At 44.6% G+C, this 16,856-nt stretch overlaps 1 protein-coding gene across 4 annotated transcripts in view; it reads left to right on the top strand.

Annotated features, from left to right (window-relative positions):
- Window positions 1-16,856, top strand: part of STAB1 (stabilin 1) — a 100,555-nt gene that overhangs the window by 31,610 nt on the left and 52,089 nt on the right. For all 4 annotated transcript variants that reach the window (XM_073352441.1, XM_073352442.1, XM_073352440.1 and 1 more), the window contains 11 exons: window positions 751-831; window positions 1,148-1,306; window positions 2,929-2,991; window positions 5,663-5,764; window positions 7,438-7,524; window positions 9,211-9,322; window positions 10,079-10,259; window positions 10,569-10,662; window positions 12,526-12,684; window positions 14,851-14,946; window positions 15,399-15,494. In XM_073352441.1, coding sequence (XP_073208542.1) covers window positions 751-831; window positions 1,148-1,306; window positions 2,929-2,991; window positions 5,663-5,764; window positions 7,438-7,524; window positions 9,211-9,322; window positions 10,079-10,259; window positions 10,569-10,662; window positions 12,526-12,684; window positions 14,851-14,946; window positions 15,399-15,494 — 1,230 coding nt within the window. The remainder of the gene's footprint in view (window positions 1-750; window positions 832-1,147; window positions 1,307-2,928; window positions 2,992-5,662; window positions 5,765-7,437; window positions 7,525-9,210; window positions 9,323-10,078; window positions 10,260-10,568; window positions 10,663-12,525; window positions 12,685-14,850; window positions 14,947-15,398; window positions 15,495-16,856) is intronic.

Genomic DNA, 16,856 nt, shown 5'->3' with positions numbered 1-16,856 from the left:
GGTTCTCAACCAGCGGTATGTATACCCCAGGGGGTACTCAGAGGTCTTCCGGGGGTACATCAGCTCATCTAGATATTTGCCTAGTTTTACAACAGGCTACATAAAAATCACTAGCAAAGTCAGTACAAACTAAAATTTCATACAGACAATGACAGGTTTATACTGCTCTATATACTACACACTGAAATGTAAGTACAATATTTGTATTCCAGTTGATTTATAATTATAAGGTAAAAATGAGAAAGTCAGCAATTTTTCAGTAAGTGTGCTGTGACACTTCTGTATTTTTATGTTTGATTTTGTAAGCAAGTAATTTTCAAGTGAGGTGAAACTTGGGGTACTCAAGACAAATCAGACTCCTGAAAGGGGTACAGTAGTCCAGAAAGGTTGAGTCTGGCCCAAGCGCAACCCCCCCCTCCCAGCAGCACCCACAAAGGTGCCCCCCCTGCGCCCCTCCCCACGCCCCAAGGTTTTGTCAGGCGTATTTATAGTTTGTCATGGACAGGTCACAGGCCATGATTTTTTGTTTATTACCCGTGACCTGTCAATGACTTTTACTAAAAATACCCATGACTAAACTGTAGCCTTAGTCATGTGTGTATTTTGCAGAGGAAAGTTTAAATATTAAAGTCAACTCTTCAAAGCTGGTTTAGGGAGAGAATTTGTAGTGATTCTGAAATACATACAACTCTCTCTCCTCCTCCAGTTTGTTTTTCATAGCATTGTCTCCTTTTTGTATATATATTTCAGGTGACTGTGGAGAAACTGACAACGATGCCACAGATTATAACCATGGCAAACCAGATACTGACTGTCAATATCAGTGAGGATGTAAGCACCACATGCTAGAGATGGGCTGAAACCAAAGTCGAAATATAAACACTCAAAGCTTTGAAAAAGTTTGGTTCTGGAACAGGACTTTATGACTCAGGCAAACTCTGCTAAGTCCTCTGCTTAGTAAAGTAGATTTATTTAAATCTACTGTGCATTCTCCCCTCCTGTCTTCCACTAGGAAAAATGGATATTGTGTGGCTGATATTGAAGAGACTGCGTATTGTAATTTACCAGCATGTCTCCTTACGTTGTTTAAGAGTGGGAATGACTTAGGGTATTGATTTTGTTTTGTTTTGGGGGTTTTTTGGAACAGGGGAGAATTCTGTTGGATGATTCTGGCATTCCCTTGATCAAGAGGGACATTGTGGCGTCAAATGGAATCATTCATACCTTGGATGGCATCTTCATTCCCCCTTCGATAATCCCCATTCTGCCACAGAGGTGCAATGAAGAACAGCACAAAATCATAGCAGTAAGTCAAGTTTTTCCATTCTTTTCCCCAGTGGGTGCTACAGACAAACCTCAGATTCTAATTGAGCACAGAAGGTATGTCTGTGTATTCTCACACTGTGAATTAAATTCACCCACACTATGAACCCTGGTGCTAGACTGCCTCCAGAGCTAGCCAGTGTACGTGCTGTGAGTATTTCTTCTGCTAACACTTCCACACGACTTTGCTGGGAAGTCAGCTGTTTTCTCTTAGGAATTTGTTTTTGACAAAAGACTTAGAGCAGCACTTTTTCCCTCCTACCCAAGATATCCATGATTCAGAAAGGAGTTTAGCTCCTCAGAGGGCTGCTATTTGGGAATTGTTTGACATGCAATCCTTCCTGTTTATACCAGAGCTGCCAACCAGTTTGATAATGCCTGATCACCTGGCTCTGAACTTGTCTCCTATTAGTTTGGACTGGGAAGCCGAATCGTTTTTATTTCTTTATGTAAACTAAATCTTTTGAAATGCCCTGTGGCTTTGCAATGCCTTCTGATGGCACTTTTTCAAAGAGGCTGGCTGCTGTCCCATTGAAGTCACAGCAGGAGCACATAAAGATGTAGCAAGTGCTGTATGGAATGCTGATCCTACAATGAAAGGCATGCATCCCCCTCCTCCCACACAGCAAACCTCTCCAGCAGCCTTCATTTTAGTCCCAAATTCCCTACGTTCCACACAAATTTGGTGCCCCGTCACTTCTATTGTTGAAAATTATTTACATCTGAAATGAAGACTCTCTGCACTGAGGCTACAGAAAGAGTCGTTTACACTGAAGGAAGGAAAGGAGTACTTGTGGCACCTTAGAGACTAACAAATTTATTTGAGCCTAAGCTTTCGTGAGCTACAGCTCACTTCATCGGAATGCTGTAGCTCACGAAAGCTTATGCTCAAATAAATTTGTTAGTCTCTAAGGTGCCACAAGTACTCCTTTTCTTTTTGCGAATACAGACTAACATGGCTGCTACTCTGAAAACTGAAGGAAGGAGTTTCACAAAAGATTAAATTTCCTGCATGAATAGGTTTTTTGTGCCCCTTATTCTGCGTGTTTTTCACATACACTGTCCCGCATTTGGGCCAGAGCTGGTTCCTTCACAGAGCTCCACTGAAACCAGCGAGGCCCGTTACAGGTTTGAAGTCCACCTGTGTCCATTTCTGTGCTGGATTGAGGCCCCAGTAATAGCCCAGAAGTGATGTAAGAGTCCACAGTACTTCTGGGTGTTGTGAGACCTAAAGCATTAACTATAAAACACAGCTTCCAACACAGCTACAAACAATATCTATTAGCCAAAGGCCCGAGTGGTTTGTCCTCATCTCAGAGAGATGTACCTGCGTAACTCCCAGCACTTTGAGATGTGAGCAATACCCACAGAAATTATCTGGGAAACTTTTTTTCTTTAAATGAGAAACTCACCTTGTTCCTGAATCTTTACTTCTTAAAACTTCTTTGGTCATATTTCTTATTATGGCAAAAAAAAAAAAAGGTGTCAAAAGCAATATTTCTGCGTTGTTCTTCATGCATGAGCATAAAATGGGGTTATGTTTGAGTGTGTATAAATGTAAATACTTTTATGGGAAGGACTTTTCTTCTCTTGGTTTTATAACAGGGCTCTTGTGTTGATTGTGGGGCCTTGAACACCAGCGTTTGCCCTCCTCACAGCATAGAAATGGTAAATACCTTGTTGTTTATTTGTATTATAATAGCACCCATTGTGCTAGACACTGTACAGATACACAGTAAGAGTGCTGATAACTCAAAGAGCTTACAATCTAAATAGACAAGACAGACAACGGGTGGGAGTGGAAACTGAGGCACAGTGAGGGGAAGTGACTTGCTCAATGTCACACAGCAGGTCAGTGACAAAGCCAGGAGTGTAACCCAGGACTTCTTGGTCCTAGTCCAGGGCTTAATCCACTGGTCTATGCTGCCTCTGGTTCTGAAGTGTGCAGAACCTGATCACCGGAGTGACATGAAGCATTGTGTGTGTTAAGTGAAACTAGACTTCCAACACCCTGACTCCACCAGAGAGAACACCTTTCCCTACCAGTCGGATCTTGAAGCCCAGCCTTTGTCCTCCTGCCCTTTTCAACGTGCTAATCAACTGCCACTCAAAGGAATCACCAACCTTGATTCTACCAAAACCATGTTGCTGTTCCTCTAGTGTAGTGGTTTTCAAAGTTTGGGTTGCGACCCAGTACTGGGTCACGGAATGCAAGGCACTGGTTGCCTTGCTCAGCACCCAGGATCCCTGATAGCCGGCCAGTAAAAACTAGTAAAAACCTGTTCTGACACCACGCTGCACCCCTGAAGCAGCCAGCAGCAGGTTCAGCTCATAGGCAGGGGGGCCACGGGGCTCTGCGCACTGCCCCCGCCCCAAGCACTGGCAATACACTCCCATTGGCCGGGCGATGACTGTGGGCCTCCACCTAGGAGCCGGACTTGCTGGCTGCGCCTGCGCTGCTGACCAGGAGCCGCTGGAGGTAAGCCCATGCCCCAATCTCCTGCCCCAGCCCTGAGCCCCCTCCTGCATCCCAAACCCCTCATCCCCAGTCCTAGCCCAGAGCCCTGACCTCCTCCCACACCCCAAACACCTGTCCTAGCCCAGAGCCCCCTCCCACACCCTGAACCCCTCATTCCCGGCCCTAATCTGCAGCCCTCACCTCTTCACCCCAACTCTCTGCCCCAGCCCTGAGCCTCCTCCCACATCCCAAACCCCTCATCCCCAGCTCCGTTGGATCATGGGCATCAACAATTTTCTTCAATTGGGTCACCAGAAAAAAAGTTTGAAAACCACTGCTCTAGTGGGAATATGCACATGTTGTATCTTGGTCATTGGAAAGATGCAGCAAACCTGTTGTGCCTTGTCTAGTCACTTGTCTAGCCTGATTCTTGGTGGGTGCGACATAGCTCACTTTTGGTTCAGGCAGCCTGACTGGTACATGTTGAGTCTGCCAGGCTGAGGTGAGTCTGCACATGGCTCTGACAGGCAGAGTGGCTAGAGGTTGTCTGAAGCAGGTTGGAAGTGGTTGCTGATTGGGTGCCGCTGATGGGTGTTCCTGCCAGGTGAGGTCAGCTCTTCTTTTGTTGTTCAAAGTGGAGTTCGGTCCCATCAGATATGCTGTTGATTCCAGTGTTCTGAGGCACAAATTCATTCTGATTTCTACCTAGTCCCAGCTATGTGAATTATTTTGCTCCTAGCAGAGAAACAAATCCTGCAGTCCTTACTCAGTCCAGCTCTCACTAGAGTTAATTTTGCATGAGTTAAGGGTGTAAAACCAATCTCAGACTGGGCATGCCAAGAAAACAAGAAAAAAATATAGGGTGAGATATTCTAAAGACCCTATTTCTTTTAAAAAATGACTTGGGGACTTAATTATTTGCACAACTCTTGTCCTGATTTTTTAGGGCGCCAGCCATACTGAAAAGTTGAAAAACATTTGTTTTGAGTCGAACAAAACATTTTTTTCAACCTGAAACAAAACGTTTCCGTTTCGGTTTTGAACTGTTAGAACTTTTTAAAAAATAAAATTGTAGAAAATGTTACCCACAGTCTCCAGCAGCTATCGTCTTACTCCTGCTGTGAGACAGCAGCATCCCCTGCTTCCCGGCTGTGGACAAAGACCATCAGAAACGGTCATGCTGCTGTGGGCAGGTTTTGCTCCCAAGATTTAAAGTGCCTGGCTAAGATTTTCAAAACTAGTGAGTGATTTTCAGTGGCTTCATATTTAGGTGCCCACATTCTGAGACCTCAAAGGGGTCTGATTTTCAGAAAAGCCCCTTTTAGGTATCTCAACTTGGACATCTAAAAATGGGCCCCCACAAACTCACTAGTCACTTCTGAAAATCTTGGCCCTGAGTTTGCACTCTAACAGTAACTAGTGAAGTTAGAGGCATTGTGGGGCCAAGTTCATCCCCAGAACAACTCCTCTGAAGTCACTAGAGTTACCCCAGCAATTATTTCCACCTCTCAACTCTTTCTCTTTATGGGACTGGTAGCAAGTTAACTTGCTCCCATCATGTGCATTGTTGGCTTGTTAACCAAACAATAGAGAGACTTGTTTGTGACCCAGTTTTTAAGTACCTGCAGTGTTCTGCCCTAGCACAAGCTGTTTGATCAGAACAGATGGCCATCACTAGGGTCTGATTTATGGACTCTTGTGAGGCAGAGGAAGCAGTTGTATGCCTTTCAGTACAATAGGCTCTCCATAATGATATCTAGTTCACCTTGACACTCTCATGAACTTCCTCAGCTCAATGATATACAGTTACCCTTTGCAGCAAGGGGGAGGGGAAAAGCATGAACATAGCTGTTGTGCTGATGACTTGTTTCATTTCTGAAGGCTCAGGGGAACTATCCAAGTGAATGTGTCTATGTCCATGATCCATTAGGCTTCAACGTCCTGAAAAAGGGCTGTGCCAGGTACTGCAATCAAACCATTCTGGTAAGTGTGACGTATCGTATGCAAGGGCACATTTCAATTCAAGAGAGCTTAACTTGGCTTCTCCTGGCTTAGCTAGAGGAGAGTGTTTTGCCTTGAACCGGTTGGTTCCCAACTGGGGTACAAGTGGCCGGGGGGGCGGGGAAGTGCTCCCACACTAAAGGTATGTTTACCCTGCCGTCGGGAGGTGTGATTGCAGCATGTGTAGACGTACCCACGCGAGCTTTGAGCTACTCTAACGTGAGTAACAATAGCCGTGAAGCACAGGTGGTGGCACAGCTAGCTCCACTCACCCAGGCCCCTGGGTACATACTCAGGTCGGTGGCTACTTCCCATGCTACCGTGGCTTCACTGCTTTTGTCGCTGGCTCGTGCATGACAAAGCTAGCTCAGATATGTCTAAACCTGCTTCTGTCACATCTCCCACCTGCAGGATAGACATACCCTAAAGGTGTGGATATACTTCATGCCAGGGGTGTGATTCCCAGCTCAAGGAGACACAACCGCACTAGCACTGATCCAGTTAACATGCTAAAAATTGTGTACAGCTGCAGCCGCACAAGCAGTGGGAAGGGCTAGCTGCCCCCAGTGCACACCCAGATGAAGCCATAGATACGTACTCAGGGCAGCTAGCTTCTACTGCTCACGCTGCTGTGGCTATGCTATTTTTAGCATGCTAACTCAATCAGATCTAGTGCGAGTATGTCTCCTTGAGCTGAGAATCACACCTCCCACTCAGTGTCTATATCCTGTGTCCTGCCACTGGACTGGGGATGGACTGCACTAACTAGGGAAGTTCCCTCCTAGGGGTAAATATTCAGCAAAACACTTGAGGATTGATCTGTATGACTCCGCCGTTAAGTGCTGATGGAAGCTGCGTGGCTAAATCTACACGAGCCACCTTCAATGTGACAGGCTGAGGTGAAGGAAACATCGTAACAGAGAGCATGATGTTTATGACAGCTCCTCTTCTATCTCAGAGCCCCACACGTCTCTCAAAGGAAACAGAGTGCAGTTAGAGAGTGCACGTTAAGCTTGCAGAGTGATCGTATCCTGTTGCTGAAACTCTATCAGGTGTTTTGGGAAACAGCCTCGTCCTGGCTAGAGATGTCAAGCTGCTTGCAAGTGATCAGTCATCAGGGAGCCAAGAGTACACACTGACCTGTGTGCGTCTTGTGAAATGTTTGCCTTCTATTTGTTGTGCTTCTGTTAGCAAAGCATATCAGCTCCCTGGAGTGACCCAGCAGGAGCACTCGCCTTCCTAAACGATGCAGCTTTTGGCAGGGATGGACAAAGGGCAGCCATGGCTCAGAACAGTCAAAAACACAGGGCCCCAAAATCCAGCACATGGGCAGGAGGGGAAGGAAGTAGGTTTTGCTGGGGGGGGGGGGGGAGAACCCTGGTTGGGTGCGGTAAGAGGGTATTGCTGGGGGGAAGATTGAGGTGTGGGGGATATTGGAGGCATAGTTCAGAATCCAGGTCAAATAGTCCTTTTGATTAATCCACTGCCACTGGAAGAACTGAATTTAACACTTGCAAATGGAGAACGGCAGACTTGTAGTCTGAGCACTGAGAGGAACAAGAGAAAGAGATCTGAGTTCAGACCAAATACGTGTTGTATGGTGTTTAATACACTAAGCTTCTCCACACGGTGTACCAATGTTATGTCTTTTTCAGAAACCTGGGTGCTGCAAAGGATTCTTTGGTCCTGACTGCACTCCATGCCCTGGTGGATTCTCCAATCCATGCTATGGCAGAGGGAATGTAAGTGCACCAGAACCCACTATGTTGGACCCATGGCTGGATTATACTAGCCTTTTCAAACTCCTAGTGGGAAGCTGGAGAGTTCGGCCATGTGCATCTAATTGGCAGTGTTTACTAGGAATTCACATTCTTTGCACCAAACATGGAAATTATCAGGGTCTTGTGCTCAACTTTGCAAAGGCCAAAGAAACAGAACACACAAAGCTTGGGTATAGACAAAGGATGGGAAGGACATAATCTCAATTCTGTTACTCTTGCTCTCCATCTTAGAGTGGATACATCTTGTCTTTGCTTCTTTCTTTCTCTGCCTCTTTTTCTCCTGACAAGAGGCATCGTTTACAGTCTAGAGAAAGTAAGGACAGTGTCTGTGCTGTACATAGCCATTGATTTCTCTATACTACACCTTTAAATGTGAGAGGTGTGCCTGTCTAGCCAGGGAGCAGGCTTGTGAGAAAATTAAAGACAGACAGTCTTACAGATGGGGAGCAAGGCATTTCTTTCTGTCTCCTGGAGCTAGAAAACAAAATCATAGCTACGCACACCACAATGTCTGGTACTGAGATTAATGCCTCTTCTAGGATTTATACCAATGTAACTCGGAGCAAAATGTGTCCAGTAGCTACCGCTCCTACCATATTACTCACATTACATGCATATATGACTGTATACAAGTTGTCAATGCCCTGTGCAGAAGTGAAGTACTGCATGTTGTATTTGCAAGACAAGTTATGGCTGCTGTTGGAACTAAACTTAACATTTCCAGGCTGTTGTGCTTTCAAATCTCACTATAATGTTTCATTCATGGAGTGTCTTTTTTCACAGTAATAGTGTAAATCTGTATTCATAACAGATATCACAGTGTGACATACGATAGGCAGGGTTAACTTTTCTCTCTTGTGGAAGAAGACTCGATCAAGGCTATGGATTAATATATGTTCAGGGCTGATCCTTCTAAACAAAATAACCCTCAGCGCCAAACGCCATGGGAAGAACAATGTGTGCTCATCTGCTGCAATTCCAAATGGTATTTGTCAGTGTGTTTTCTGTCTCTGTAACTCTATCTGGGGCTCAAATACAAAATATTACAAGGCATTTGGCGCTAGCTCTGTAGGAACTGACTGCTATGCAGGATTTTCGATTACCACAAGAAACTTTTTTTGTTTTTGTTCTGAATGTACGGGAAATAATTCGCGTCATCACTACACACTCATCTTATTCCCACTGGACACAGGTCACCCGGTTTACATAAAGTAAAAGCACTTGAAACTTCATCCAAAACTTGAGCTGAATTTTTTCTGATACTTGAAAAAGTTTGGTGTGTTTTTCTCTTCCACTTTGCATGTGCTTCCTGCCTGCAGCTGGGACCAAAAGCAGAAGCTCCAAAAAATCACGAGTGTGTGTTCACATGACATTTCCAGCCCAGTTTTGCAGACCCCAGAGGTCTGAATAAACATCTGAACTTTCAGCTGCTGTCTCAATTTAACTACCATTTTAACATCCAGCTTCTTTGCTTCTGGTCACCAGTAGCATGTTAGCCTGTGTGGTTTTTTCTTGCTCCTAAAATGGTTCACAATCCTCCACGCTTTTCTGGAGCCTGTGAGGTTTCCCTTTAGACATTAATGTCTCTGTCACACATATTTTCCCTCCACCTTGCTCACTTCAGTTTTCTTTTTGCTTTCCTTCTAGTGTAGTGATGGGCTTCAAGGGAATGGCAACTGTCTCTGCTTTGAGGGTTTCAAAGGAATAGCCTGCCACATCTGCTCAAACCCAAACAAGCATGGGGAGAACTGTGATGAAGGTCTGTAATTCCTCAAGAAAGCAACCCTGATGGGTAACAGGCAGTAAACTGAGCAAAGTGGGCGTGGGAATGTAGGCATGGAACCTTTCCTAAGAGGGAGCTCTATGGACTAGTTTCACAAGGTAGGCCCTTCATTTGGGTTATTTCATGCTGGAGTAGGCAAAGCACGGATCAATGTCTGGCAGATGGAGTTGGGCTCAACTGAAAAATTCAGATCCAGATTTTGGAAACCCCCCCCCCCCCCAGCAGTGTTTGAAAGTGTTTGGATCCATCTCTGTCAGGAGGGAATGACCCAATACATCTTTCCCATCTCTAAGTGCTCTGAGGGCCTGGAGTCCAGTGACTGAAGATAAAATGCTATCATCCTTGCTTACCAGCCCCAGATAGGGTCTAACCCTGATGGTTTTGAATGAGATGGCTTTGAACATCCATTTCCATTAGCGTAAAGGCACCCCCCCCCCCCAGCTTTACTCATAATAACATCTTGCCAGATCCTTGGTTGGTATAAATTAGCATGACTGCATTGAAAACAGTGGAGCTGCATTGACTTATGCCAGCTGAGGATCTGCTCCATTAGGCATATTTTCAGGAAAAGCAGAAATGTCTCCCAGGTGACTTCTAAGAATTGAGAACTAATCTGACAGTCATTTGGCTTGAGAAGAGATTGCAAGAGAAATTGGAAAATCTAAAAAGTGCTCTCTCTGCAGGAGTTTGCCAACTCACCAGGCAACTGATTCTTCTCCGTGCGTTTGACAGATTGCGGTTGCATCCATGGAATTTGTGATAACAGGCCAGGCAGCAGGGGAACGTGCCAGTCCCATTCATGTAAGGATGGCTATACCGGGGAATTCTGTGACAGAAGTTCTCAGAACTGTGGCCCGACTGCATCTCAGTATTGTCACCAGAACGCAGTCTGCAGCTCCAACAACACAGCAAGGTTATTATTTACATTGCGGGGGGGGGGGAGGTACACTGGGGCAAGGGCTGTGTCGCTGTGCATGTTTGTACAGCAGCTTGCACAGTGGGGCTTCAGTAATATAAATAGGATGTAGCCAGCTCTGTGTATTGGTGAGTATGTGGTTGTCTATGCCACAGGAAATCACAGTATCAAAGAATGTCCTCACCGTGTTAAAGATGTGCAATCCTCTCATTGCTGAATTTTAATGGGGCAGTGCTAGCAGACACCCTCTGCCTCGCTGCTCTTCTGTGCTTGGGAATTCATGTCTCTTTGTGCTTGGTTTTTAAGGTGCATCTGTACTGATGGCTATGAAGGGGATGGATTTTCCTGCCTGCCCATTGATCTGTGTAGGAAGCCGGAACGAGGAGGCTGTTCAGAAAATGTGAGTGGGTAACACGGAGGAAAACATTAGCTACTGGCTAGAGCTGGGCTCCAGGATTCAGGAGATCTGTTCCCAAATCTGCCACTGACTCGTGTGGCCTTGGACACATTATTGGACCTGCTTATGCCTCAGTTTCCCCTTCTGTGATATAGGGTTAAACCCCACTTACCTCCCAGTGGTGATGTGAGGTATAATGAATTCAAGTTTGTAAAGCACATTGATGGCTGTGACTGGACAGTGCTACAGTAGAGCAAAGCACAATCATGTTTTTTAAACTTCAGTGTGGGGAATGCATCTGGATCATATAAAGGGGAAGCAGATGGGAGTGGGGCAAATGAAGGATGGATCTCTTTAAGAAGGCCAGCTGCCTCTCGTCTTTGATTTGTTATCTATGAGCTCTTTTGCCTATGTCAGGCTGGAATGTCCTGGTGAGATCTTCCTTTTCCTTATGGAAAAATCCTATTTAATTCAATAGTGAATAATGTCCCTGGTATAGAATTCTATAGGATGGCTCAGAACACCGATAGAAAGGGTCTCATTCTCTATGAAATCAGATGTAATTTTAGAGTAATTGTCTATAGAACCCTTTTGGTTTCATCCCTGTTAGTACAAATCTATAGGATTTATCCATGGATTTTTCTCTCCCCACCCTGACTTTGGAACAATTAGAGTCAGGTCCCAGAGAATCCATCCCAGGTTTTATGCAAGACCTAGTTATGGAGACAGTAAAAACAGACCGATATTTTCACCCACGCCCTGAATCTGAGCCTCTTGGAGAGGTTGAAAAGTCTGCATTCCACAGATCTAAAAGAAGCCAGAAGTGGAAATGCCATAATATCATGAGGGAGTTCCTCCTGCATCATTGCCAGCCCAATGGGAAGTGCATGAAATCTAACAAGAGCACCTGTTCTCATAAGATTCACAACCCAATTTTGCAAAACTAAAGATCTGGATGGTTTGAGCAAGAATCTGTTTAATTGTTCATTCGAAGGTGTTCAGATACTGCAGTGATGGGGACTATCTAAATATCTAGATAGAAACCCACACTTCTGAGATTTGCCCATGGTTACACGTTAGGGTGGTGAAGTGGAGAGGTGCAGAAGGAATTGCAACGGTTTAAGAGGCTTTTTCCGAAACTATACCAAGTCTTTCTGCCTCTCTTCCAGTTGGTTTTTAATCAGTATTATTTTAGAAACCAAGTTTATTGTGCCTTGTTTTGGGAACCAGTCAGCTGCTATTTCCCATGGGTAACTGGGTGGTACCAGAGCAGGTGAGAGAGGTATTCCAAGATCCATTCATCTATTACAGGGACTGTTTATTATTATTTTTTGTAATCTACTGATGAATAGCGCTATATAACAGCCGGATATTATGATGATGCTGTTACACATCTGCAGCCTCCTGGGATTTTGCAGCAGTAGGTGTAATGCTGCCCTGTGGCTGGGTCATTGGCAGTGGGTTTGAACTTGGGTCCTCTGAATCTTAAATACGTGACTGCTACTGCTTGAGCCAGGGCTTTAACAGACTCCTCAACCTCTGTCTGTGCTCAGCCACCACTAGACAGGGAAAGAGCACCACACAGACTGTTTACTCAGCGCTTCGCAGCAACATCAGGGATAAAATTCTCATCCTCCTCCAGAACCCGTCTCCTACTGCTTGAGCTCACGGTGAATTTCTGTTAGCAGTGTAGGGCCTATGACACACAGCTGAGCAATTCTGATTCTACCCAATTGGGGGATACTGTTAAACATGTGCATTAGCCAGTTAATTATATTACTTCCTGGGAAGGTTTCTCATCCTCAGTGGTTTTATTTTAATTTGTTTTAATTTGAGTTTAATTTGCTTTTCTCCCCTCCCCCACAGGCCATATGTACCAGTACAGGCCCTGGTACTGCCACGTGTCAGTGTAACAAGGGCTGGACTGGGGACGGCAAAGCCTGTGTTGCTATAGATAACTGTGTGCTGGAGACCAGAGGGGGCTGCCACATGAATGCAGACTGCAGCTTTGTTGGACCTGGGCAGGTATATTCAGCATTAACTGGTCCATCGCTGAGATTTATGGACACTTGCTATGTACACAACACTGTAGCCGTCTGAAATTCTAGGAGCAGCAATTTTTGTTGCTCCAGGAACGTCAGCAGCAAGGCCTACTCGACTGGTGTTTCTGAAAGAAATTGGCTTCCATTAAATCAGCAAAATTTAGTCCTTATATAGTAAGTTTCAATGAAATACTAGTAACCAATAAAAACCTAAGAATTCTTTGAATAGCAAGGACTTAGTTTAATAACTTTTTTTTTTATTTAAAGCGCTCCCCACAGACACCTCTCTAGCAATCTTTCCCCATACACAGCATTGCACAACTAGTCAAGGGCATTATGGGGGTAGCTCCTTCTCCTGAAGCATCAGGTGTAGGCCACTGCCAGAAGCACAGCTTCATGGGCTGTTAGTCTTTCCTGCCACAGGGAGTTCTGGGTTCCTGTGTCCTGTAGGTTCTGGTTTCAAACAACTGATATGTGGAGGTAGGTTTGAGGAGTGTTAAAATATAAAATAAATACATCAAATAGCCACAGCAGTTAAAGTAGCCATCCATTTGGGCAATTTTCTGTCTCTCTAACCATCTTCAAAGTAGGAAGGCCCTTATTTTGGCCTGTATTTTTTTCTCATCTGTTGGCAAAATCCATGGTAGTCTTTTAATTTCTTTTTAATTAAAACAAGAGTTAGTAAATCAGCATTCCTGAATCTGACAGGATCCTCGGGGTCCAATCTGGAATGATGCTATTCTAGTGACAAACAGCAAACCCCTCCAGATGCTGTGATCACTCAGCCACCAGCATACAGAGACACACCCAGCTAAATTGCATGAATGCGCTCTAAGCCACGCATGAACTATACACAAGGAAACACCAGAAAATCTCCCAAGTCCCCAGCCTTGCACCCCAGAAATATACAGCCTTTTACACTGCTCAAGAGTAGACCTCCTCTTGAACAATGCAAGGTCATTAATCAGTTCACCATTTTGTCAAAGGATGGGGGACACATACCAGGCTTCGTATTCTGAGCAGATTCCCCAAGCACTTTAGACAAACTCACTGGTAAAACTAAAACGTTAAAATAAGCTTAGTAACTACAGAAAGATAGATTTTAAGTGATTATAAGTAGTAGACACATAGAACAAAGGTGGTTACCTAAGAAATAAAAGTAAAATCACAGTCTAAATTCTAAATTTTATCAGACCAAGCAAGAGTTGAATCAAACAGCTTTTCTCACAGCACTGGATGTTGCAGATAAGTTACAGTTCCTAATACACAGGCTGAATTTCCTTGTCAGTCTGGGACCAGTCTCCTCAGTTCAAAGTCTGTCTTCCCAGTAGTGTTGTTGTCTTCAGTGTAGGTCGGGTAGGAGAGAGATGGTCTAGTGATGCCACTGTCCCTTATTTTCTACTCTCAATTATGGTCCAGACATGTCCTGGTGGGCCTTGCTGAGTCAAGAGTTGAGCAATCCCCATTGTGTGGTGTTTGTGTAACTGAGTCATAGAGTTGAGCAATCCTCATTGTGTGGTGCTTGCACAACTGTGTCTTGTTTGCAATTCCCCTGCTGGTCAATGGCTCGTAATGGTCACTTAACGTACGTTTGGGTGTGGGTCACCACCTTTGTTGTCACTTGAGACCTAGCAGTGGGCGTCTCCCAAACTCGCAGCATATTTCAATAACAACCGTCTCAAGTTGTTGAGCAACAAGTTGAGCAAAATCTCAACTTTGTGTACAATGATGATATACACATTTTGACAGAACAGTGAATTTCAGCAAGGCATGCTTTGTATGAAATGCCACCACCATACCAATGATGAATATGGGGGTTACGCTGTGATACTTTGCGGTACAGTGTGTCACACTGAGAGACCCTACAATAACAAACTAGTGCATGCCGGAGTGCTTTATATTCATGAGCAACCCTACCATAACAAACCAGTGTGTGCTCCGTAACAGAGGGAAACAGCCTGGTAAAGAAATATTTCCATTTCAGACTTTCCAGGGACTGTTAACAACCCTGAGAAGAAAATCATTTTAAAAATTAACTTAAAAGTAGACCTTGACCCAGACTCATTGAAAGAGGGACGGCATTAGTTGTGCAGTTGGGACACTCTGATAGGTCCGTAGTGAAGATCCTCCCTCTCTCTTCTACTTTCAGAGCAAGTGTATGTGCAAGAGGGGCTATGCTGGTGATGGCTATAACTGCGACCCCATTAATCCTTGCAAGCTGGACAACGGTGGCTGCCATGATTTGGTGAGTAGCTGGAGAATTCTCCAAAATCCTTCATGGGAGAGAATGTCGGGCCAGATCCTCAGTGGATGTATTTCGGTGTAGTGCCACCGACTGCAATGGAGCTATGTTGATTTACACCCACTGATAATCTGGCCTAATCTGTCTGTCTTTGTTGTGCAATAATCACATCTACCTGTGATGAAGCATCAAGGCTTTGTGGCCATTCGTTTTTCTTGTTTGTTCACACTCCCGTGTTTCACGAGGTTGTGCTAGAAGGTTTGGGGCGGGGGCATAGTTCTTAGGTGTACAGTGAAAATACACTATTTCAGCATACAGGACCATGAGAGGAAGGATGGCATTGTAGTTAATGCCCTATCCTGGGATTTGGGAGACTGGAGATCAGTTCCCACATTTGCCACAGGGTTCCTGTCTGTTTGATTACACCGTAATCCTTCATTTTCTTGTCCTCACAGGCTGCGTGCAAGCCTCTTGGAGGAGGGGAGAGGTCCTGTGCTTGCGCTCCCGGTTACATGGGAGATGGATTTACATGTTATGGAGATGTATTAAAGGTAGGGAGAAAATGAACATTATTCTCTTTTAATACAAAGAACAAGGGTTTTTTGCAGTAGCTGACTGGCTCATACTAAAATCTGCAGGTGACGACAGCTGACGGTTTGAATCATAGAATTATAGAACTGGAAGGGACCTTGAGAGGTCATCTAGTCCAGTCCCCTGCACTCAAGGCAGGACTAAGTATTATCTAGACCATTCCTGACAGGTGTTTGTCTAACTTGTCTCCAATGATGGAGATTCCACAACCTCCCTAAGCAATTTATGTATGTACCAATGATACATGTTGATTCTGGACTTGATTATTAGAGGTTAAATATACATAATTTTACTAACAGTTGCTACTTCTTGAAGTATGTATAAAGTACTTCATTCGAAAACAAAATAATTAAAACCTATGTCAGCGTATGCTTCAGTAATGCTATCAATCCTTTGCCAATTTTCCATCCTGACTGATATGTTGAACTGTCCAGTTTGAAACTTCAGCATCAACTTGAAAAAAATCCATACGTCTGTTTGAGTTGTGTCCCATGAATTAGAGAAAAGGGAAGCGGGGAATAGTTTGATCCCTGCTGTATTATTGTTGTTCAAGATGTAGTGACAGCTCTCTTGATTTACTGAAGAGTATTGCTGTAGGATACCACCCTCTGCTTTTCCATCAAAATAGTTACAGTTCCCAGGAACCCATGTTGGTCGATGCTAGTTAAGCAGGGTTCCCCATACACTTACATACAAAGTGAAAAGTCAGACAGCAACTAAAAAAGGGACAAATCTACACAGAGAACATAATGACAGGTTTCAGAGTAACAGCCGTGTTAGTCTGTATTCGCAAAAAGAAAAGGAGTACTTGTGGCACCTTAGAGACTAACCAATTTATTTGAGCATGAGCTTTCGTGAGCTACAGCTCACTTCATCGGATGCATACCGTGGAAACTGCAGCAGACTTTATATACACACAGAGAATATGAAACAATACCTCTTCCCACCCCACTGTCCTGCTGGTAATAGCTTATCTAAAGTGATCATCAAGTTGGGCCATTTCCAGCACAAATCCAGGTTTTCTCACCCTCCACCCCCCCCCACAAATTCACTCTCCTGCTGGTGATAGCCCATCCAAAGTGACAACTCTCTACACAATGTGCATGATAATCAAGTTGGGCCATTTCCTGCACAAATCCAGGTTCTCTCACCCCCTCACCCCCCTCCCAAAAACTTTGTGTGTGGTTTTTGGGAGGGGGGTGAGGGGGTGAGAGAACCTGGATTTGTGCAGGAAATGGCCCAACTTGATTATCATGCACATTGTGTAGAGAGTTGTCACTTTGGATGGGCTATCACCAGCAGGAGAGTGAATTTGTGTGGGG

This window comes from Lepidochelys kempii, chromosome 7, assembly GCF_965140265.1.
Source record: "Lepidochelys kempii isolate rLepKem1 chromosome 7, rLepKem1.hap2, whole genome shotgun sequence".
NCBI classification, from domain to species: Eukaryota; Metazoa; Chordata; order Testudines; family Cheloniidae; genus Lepidochelys; species Lepidochelys kempii.
Note: the sequence above shows the minus strand (reverse complement) of the source record. Positions and strands in the feature narration are given on the sequence as shown.